This window comes from Diceros bicornis, chromosome 7, assembly GCF_020826845.1.
Source record: "Diceros bicornis minor isolate mBicDic1 chromosome 7, mDicBic1.mat.cur, whole genome shotgun sequence".
Classification (NCBI taxonomy): Eukaryota; Metazoa; Chordata; class Mammalia; order Perissodactyla; family Rhinocerotidae; genus Diceros; species Diceros bicornis.
The window spans coordinates 11,998,969-12,006,990 of record NC_080746.1 but is presented as its reverse complement, the minus strand read 5'-3'; the positions used below and the strand labels follow the sequence as shown (position 1 = coordinate 12,006,990).

General features: G+C 36.8%; 1 protein-coding gene across 1 annotated transcript; it reads right to left on the bottom strand.

Moving 5' to 3' along the window:
* LOC131407842 (olfactory receptor 8B3-like) lies at nt 1-921 on the bottom strand. Its single transcript, XM_058544446.1, has one exon. It carries the CDS (start codon nt 919-921, stop codon nt 1-3), a length of 921 nt encoding a protein of 306 aa, XP_058400429.1.
* Between the last annotated feature and the right edge of the window lie 7,101 nt (nt 922-8,022).

The following is an 8,022-nucleotide window of genomic DNA, read 5'->3' as shown; positions in this document are numbered from 1 at the left end:
TCAAAGTCTTAGTGCAATTTGGACATCTTTGTTCCTTAAACTGTAGATGAAAGGATTCATCATTCGCCCTATAATGGTATAAAAGACTGTGAATACTTTATCTTGATCCAGAGACCCAGCAGGAGAAGGCTTAAGATACATGAATGCTGATGATCCAAAGAAAAGAGAAACAACAATTATGTGGGAGCTGCAGGTACTGAAGGCTTTGGACCTGCTCACTGTAGAACGGATGCAGAGGATGTCGGAGAGGATCAAGGTGTAAGAAATGGCGATAGTGAGACTGGGCACTACTACATTGATGCCCACCACAATGAAAACCACTAGCTCATTGCTGTAGGTGCTTGTGCAGGAGAGCTGGAGGAGAGGAGATATGTCACACATGTAATAATTGATGATATTACCATCACAGAAGATGAGTTTCAGCATGCATATAGTGTGGGCCATGGCACCCACAAACCCCATTTCATATGCACCCACCAGCAGTATGAGGCAGTCCTGTTTGGACATGGTGACCTTGTAAAGCAGGGGCATACAGATAGCCACATATCGGTCATAGGCCATTGATGTCAAAATACAGCACTCATCAATAACAAAGAAAGAGAAGAAATAGAGCTGAGCCATGTGCTCTGCATAAGAGATGATCTGTTTTGCAAAACTCATCAGCATTTTAGGGGTTATGACAGAGGAATAGCAGTCATCAATGAAGAAAAGGTTAAAGAGAAAGTAGTACATGGGAGTGTGCAGGTGAGAGTTCAGACCAATCAGAATAAGCAAGCCAATGTTCCCCACCACGGTGACCACATAGATTCCTAAGAAAACGAAAAAGAGAGGCAGCTGGAGTTCTGGCTGCTGTGTTAAACCCAGCACGATAAACTCAGTCACTGATGAGTCGTTTCCTGAGGCCATTCTTCCCTGGGACATATCAGTGGAACAGGACAAAAAGATAACATTAAAATGAGTAGCCAGTTCTCTTCACCCAATCCCACTATAATGAGACTGACACCCAGAATCGGAGAGTGAACTGAAACCCATCCTTCAGTGTACCTTTGTTGTCTCCGTTTTATGAAGGTTGAGAGAATGTTTAAAGATGTATATCAAAAAGACATAAAGGGCAATTTCTGTAGGGGTAAGATTGAGGAACCCTGTAATCAGTCTTGACTCTACTGCCTTTCTGCTGAACTTCTGCTTTGACCATCTACCAGTCCGACCTCAGTGACAATGGTCATCTCAGCAGACAATATGTGTCATTCCGAGGAGTCCTTGGCTCCTATAGAAGAGATTTGGAAGAATAACAAGACAGATACAATTCAACACTCACCCTTCTCCATCGGAACTTCAATCCTGCTGGATTAACTGAGCTCAGAGAAAGAATGTAATTTCCCCCCTATTTGAATGTCACACAAGGATGTCCACAGGCTCTCACAGAGGTCCTAATGTTTCTCCCTGCTGGACTGAAGCATAAACTCAGACTAAAAGTCGGATTTGGATCACTATAGGAAGCTTTCAAATGCCAAAATCAAGATCAGCTTACCTGGTTAATTCTTCTCCATTATTTGCATAGAGAAGCATGTGGCTCTGATGAATTTTAGGTGTGAACAACCCAAAACAGTGTTATTTTTGTTATTGTTTTTGTTTTGAGTGAGTTTAGGACTAAGGGAGCCAAAGCACAGACCTCAGTATATCAGATTCTGAGAAGCCATGGGTTGCAGATCTGGATTTCTGATGCTGGGTTTGCCCAGAGTGTCCTCTTTTGCCTAGGGGATAGTAAATAGCATCTGCTGGTGTCAGAAGATCCACCTGCTAATGTGACCCAAGGGGTTTTTATGAGTTGGAGAATCCTAGGGATCTGATTAAAAATTCAAGATTATTTTTCCTTAGTGTTTTCCCCAGAGATCAGGCTTTGCAGTAAAAAGAAATTACCTTCTCTGCATTTAGAGCCTAGTTCATGATAATGACATTGACTTATTTAAAGTATACCATTTTACATACATTTTAGTTTCCTACCAAATGAGCACATCCCCAAATAGAAAAGCAGGTCGATCTTCCCTGAATCCACCATGGTTTCTTTCTAACACCTATCACTATCACACATTTATTTGTTTGTCGTATGTTCCCACCACGCATAAACACACATTCATGCACCCACATACATTCGAATCTAAGCTCCAAATAGATTTTGTCTATTTTCTTTAGTGCTATTTCTGCAGCATCTTGGAGCAATACTTGGCATATGTATTAGATACATGATAAATATTGTCTCTCCCCACTTGATGGCAGCATAGACTCAGATCAAAAGTCAGATTTGGATCAGTATGGGGAGCTTCCAAACACCAAAATCAAAGTCTATTCACTATGGGAAGCCATTAAGACACTCAAGATTTTATTTCTTTTTTGGCACAAGATTGAAATTATCAAAGTGCACACTTAGAAAGATTAATATGGTGAGGGCTGGCAGAATGGACTGTCAAAAGAGACTGGAGGCAGGGTGAACTGCGAGAGGCAATTACAGTAGTCAATGAATGATAAAAGAAAATGCCCTGAATTAACAGTACTACTGTGAGTAATTCCAAGAAACAAACGTATGCAAGAGACGTTGCAAGGAGATTCATCAGAACTTCTTAAAAAAGAGAATAGAAATAGACAAAAAATTCCTAAAGATTCTAGCCTAGGTGTTTGGATAAATTATAATGTTACTAAAAAGAGAGAGATTTCAGAAAAAATGGAAATATTCATAAACATTATGCATTCAGTTTTGAATATGCTGGGTTTGAGTTGCCAGCTGGACAATGAAGTACAAGTATACAGCCTAAATAAGACTGAATAAATCTCAAGAGAAAGACTGGAATATGAGAAAAAGATTTGGGGATCATTTCCATACAGGTTGAAGCCATGGAATTAGGTGAACTCAGTGAGAGAGAGTAAAGAGAAAAAGAGCAGAGACACAAGAAAAATATTTGGGAAAAACCTCATATGTTTTTTATACATAGGATAATTGAAAACCCAACCATTATGAAAATGACCCCCAATTATTCTCAGACCCCTCAAAATTACAAGGGGACCAAATATTCCTCAGGGAAAACTTGAAATGTGTCCCACAAGATAGACATTCCTTGGGCTACAATAGTGATGAGGACCTTGGAGATTCATTAAAATGTGTGTTTCCCATGGAAAGTTACGAACATTTATTTAAGTGATGCAAGAACCAGAAACACTCAAAGTTTATAATACATCAAACCACATTTTAAGACGATTTTATGGCAAGGTTCTAAGCTAGAACTCAAGGCCATTCTTTCATCTTTAATACAGCCAGTTTAAATATGGGCAAAGACACAATGAGTGTCGAGAGACTGATTTTATTCTTACTTTGCAAAATTATATCATTACCTTCCTTTTTTCCATCTACTTATGAGTCACTAGCTAATTTAGTTGTAACAAAGTGTGTCAAGTCGCTATCTTTTTCACTCAGATATATCACAGCATCTTTTACTAATTCTTGGCTCCTTTTTAAGTAACCCAAGTTATGTTCTAACTTGTCAAAGTTAGTGGTAATTTAAGTTTTATATTATACTGTATTATCATAAATATGCAAAAAAGGAAAATGTTTTATAATTAAACAGATTTTTAATTTTCAGCATTATGTCACACTGAATTACAATGCTACAAATGTCCAGAAACGTTGGCTAATACATTTTTAAATGTAAATATATAACTTGGCAATAAAAAGAAAATTAAATCTTCAAGTACCAGGAAGGAAAAGGGAAGACAGAATCTGATTCAGTAGATCTGGGGTGGAGCGCTAGATTCTGTATTTCTAATCCCTCCCAGGTAATGCTAAAGCTGCTGTTCAGAGGATGACCATACTTTGAGTAGAAAAACCTTAGGCTACCCAATATTTTGACTCTGGCACGTGTCTGAAGCTTATTGCAGTTTTTTCACAGGTGAGTGGCTGTCTCAATATGGGTAGGGCAGCATGTTCTGGGTCTTAATAACGGTTCATGGGTTTCAGAAAGGTAAAAGAGTCAAACAGACTTTAGCAAATAAAAGAGCAATGGGGATGGTGTGAGGTTGAATGGCAGGGGGTTCCAGTGGGGGAGGGAAGTCAGCTAAATGCTGGTGATCTCATCAGATGCGACCTACACAGACCAGGGCTACCTGAAATGAAAATAAATGAATAACTGCTACATATATGAACAAGAATAAACATCAAAAACGTGATTTTGAATACAAAGAAAATACAAAAGGATAGGCACAATATGAAAACATTATGTAATTTTTTATACATAGAAAATTATTCTAATTGTAATTTATTGGTGCATACATAGGTAGTAGAATTATAAAAACTGTACTCCGTAGAGGAGGAAAAATTTCTTCTCTACCTTCTTAGGGTCTCCAGCTGGGTCTAAGAATTAAGCTAACATAAGACGGATTAATATTAGAAAAACATAAGTTTGGATTATTTATTTACCTGTACATGGGAGCCTTCACAAGAAAAATAAAGACCCAAAGAAGCACATAGAGCCAAATGCTTGTACACTAAATTGGAAAAAGATTAGTAAACTGTGAAAATGTTACAAGACAAAGGGTCTTTGGCTGGGATGAAGTGCCTTGGAAGATAAGGGTTAGTTTGACAAGGTTTGTTTGCACAGATTTCTCTTGGCCTTGACTCCCCCATCTCTGGTGATAAGAATGTTTCTTTCCTCCTGGTGTAGGGAGGACTTCTTTCAAATGTGAATGTTTGTAGCTATAATTTTTTTCTGAGCACTGGCTTTGCTGTATCCCCTTAGTTTTGAGGCCATGTTTTTAGATCTTATTTTTAAAACCAGTTTTATACTTACAGAAAAATAGACAATATAGTACAGAGGTCTCATATATGCCTCTGCACACAGTTTCCCTAACACTAACATCTTATGATAATATGATACATTCATTACAGTAAAGGAACAAATATTGAGGCATTATATTAATTAAAATCCATAATTTATTTAGATTTTCCTGGCTTTTACCTAATGTCTTTTCCAGTTCCAAGGGCACATCCAGGATGCCACGTTACATTTAGTTGTCATGTCTCTCTGGGCTCCTCTTGGCTGTGACAGTTTCTCACTTTCCTTGTTTTTGATGACCTTAGCAGTTTTAAGAGTACTTGTCAGGTATATTATAGTATGTCCTTCTATTGAAATTTGATGATTGTATCATGATTATACTGGACTTATGGCTTGGGAGAGGAAGATCACAGAGGTAATACCATTTTCATCACATTATATCAAAGATATAGGCTGTGTATATGATTTATGAATGTTCATGTTGACCTTGATCACTTGGCTTAAGTAGCGTTTGTCAGGTTTCTCCACTGCAAAGTTACTCTCCCCAACCCCAACTTCCACATTGTACTTTTTGGAAGGAAGTCACTATGAGCAGCCCACACTTAGGGAGTAGGAAGCTATTCTTCCCCTCCTTGAGAGCAGAGTATCTATATAATTTATTTGGAATTCTTCTGCATAGGAGATCTATTTCTTCCCCCATTTATTAATTTATTGAATTCTTTTATTTATATCAGTTTGACCACATGGATATTTACTTCATCCCTTAAGTTATAATCCAATACTACTTTCCTTACTTTGTTGCTCAAATTTTCCAGATTTGGCCATTGGGAGCTCTTTCGGTTGGCTCTTGTGCCCCTTTGGAAAACCCCCTTGATGTACGTGTGTGTGTGTGGAGAGCACTTCCTTACTTTCCGGCACTACAAGATATTCCAGGCTTATCTTGCTTGTCTCCTGCCCCAGTCATAGAATCAGCCATTGCTCAAAAAAACCTTGATTCTTTTATGTGGAAGAGTATTAGAAACCAAGATCTGGATGCTAGTTGTGCTCATTGCTACTGGAGTGTCATTTCTTTAAGGCCCTCTCAGTTGACAAAGCAAAGAAATATGTTTTTATATTAATTCTTATACTTATATCTATAAATATGTCTATAAGTAACCATCTTGATCTATAGTAGGGTAAACGTGAGTTCTTACTAATGTCTCCAACTTTAATCTACTACCACATAGATCATTCTAGCCTCCTGTAAATTCTAGTTTATCTATAAATTCCCACTCCAAAAGCGAAACACCTGGCTCCCATCTTCCACCATCCATTAACTTGGTTGTTTGATAACAGTATACATGTATAGCACTATCAGAATTGTTAACTCATGCCCCCGTAGAAACCAACTTCACCAACTAGAGTACAGTGCTTATGTGCAGTTCCTTTTGCTTTTAGTCTCACAAACTTCATTCGTTTCTAGCATCTATTCCTCTTACCCCCTTCATTGAGGTAGTTTCATAAATTTGTTAAGCACTTAAATTCATTTTTCATCATCTGCATTCCTTCCTAAGATTGCCCCAAGCTCAAAAATAATTTTTTTCGATTTTCATACACTCTTTATGCTGGAATGTTCTACAGGTTTTGAGAAATACATAATGTCACTTATCCACCATTGCCATATCATACAGAATACTTCCACTGTCCTAAAATCCCCAATGTTTCTCTTAGTCATCCCTCCCTGCTCCCTCCAAAAACCTGACAACAACTGATCTTTTTACTGTCTCTATAGTTTTGCCTTTTCCAAAATGTCAAACTATTGGAAATATATAGTATCTACCCTTTTCAGACTGTTTTTTTCACTTGGAAGTATGTACTTAAGGCTTCTCCATGTCTTTTTGTGGCACGATAGTTAATTTATTTTGATGTCTGAATAATATTCTGTTATATGGATGTACCACAGTTTGTTTATCCATTCACCTTTTTAAGAACATCTTGTTTGCTTGCAGTTTTTGGCATTCATAAATAAAGCTGCTTTAAAGATTCATATGAAGGTGTTTATATGGACATGAACTTTCAAATCAATTGAGTAAATGTCTAGGAGCATGATTGCTAAATTGTAAGGTAGACTATCTTTACTTTTATAAGAAAATGCCAAAGAGTCTTCCAAAGTGGCTGCATCATTTTGTATTACAACAAGCAATGAATGAGAATTCCTGTTGCTCGGCATCCTCAATAGCATTTGGTTAGTGTTTCAATTTTAATCATTCTAATAGGCAAGTAGTGGTATCTCATTGTTATTTTAATTTCAAATTCTCTAAAAACAAATGATTTCAAGCAATTTTTCAAATGCTTATTTTCCATCTGCGTATCTCTTGGGGACATGTATTTGTTCAGATCTTGGGCTTATTTTTTTAATTCAGTTGTTTGATTTCTTATTGTTGAGTTTTAGAATTCTTTGTGTATTGTGGATACAAGTCCTTTATCAGATACGTATTTTGCAAATATTTTCTCTCATTCTGTGGCTTGCTTTTCATTTTCTTAACAGTGTCTTTTACAGAGCAGAAGTTTTTAACTTTGCTAAAGTCCAGCTTATCAATATTTTCCTTTCATGAATCATGCATTGATGTAGCATTTAAAAACCCATCACCAAATCCAAATTCTCCTAATTCAACTAAATTGTGTCTTATGAGTTCCTTTAGAAGTTTTGTAGTTTGCATTTTATATTAGGTCTATGGTCCATTTTGAGGTTTTTTGGTTTTGTTTTTTTTTTAATGTGTAAGGTCTGTATCTAAATTTCATGTTTTTGCAGAAGGATGTCAGATGTTTCCAGTATCATTTGTTAAAAAGAATATCATTTCTCCTTTGAATTGGCTTTGCTCCTTTGTCAAAGATCAGTTGACTACATTTTGTAGGTCTATTTCTGGGCTCTCTATTCTGATCCATTGGTCTATATGTCTTTTCTTTCATCAATATCACACTGTCTTGATTACTGTAGTTTTATAGTGAGCCTTGAAGTTGGATAGTGTCTGTCCTATAACTTTGTTCTCCTTCAGTATTGTATTTGATATTCTAGGTCTTTTGCCTTTTCATGTAACCTTTAGAGACAGTTTGTTGATATCCACAAAAACTTGCTGAGATTTTGATTGGGATCACATTGAATCTATAGATAAAGTTGGGAAGAATTAATATCTTACATTATTGAATCTTCTAATCCGTGAAC

Coding starts and splice junctions, on each gene's coding strand:
- LOC131407842 (XM_058544446.1), bottom strand. CDS start 921: ATGTCCCAGGGAAGAATGGCCTCAGGAAACGACTCATCAGTGACTGAG.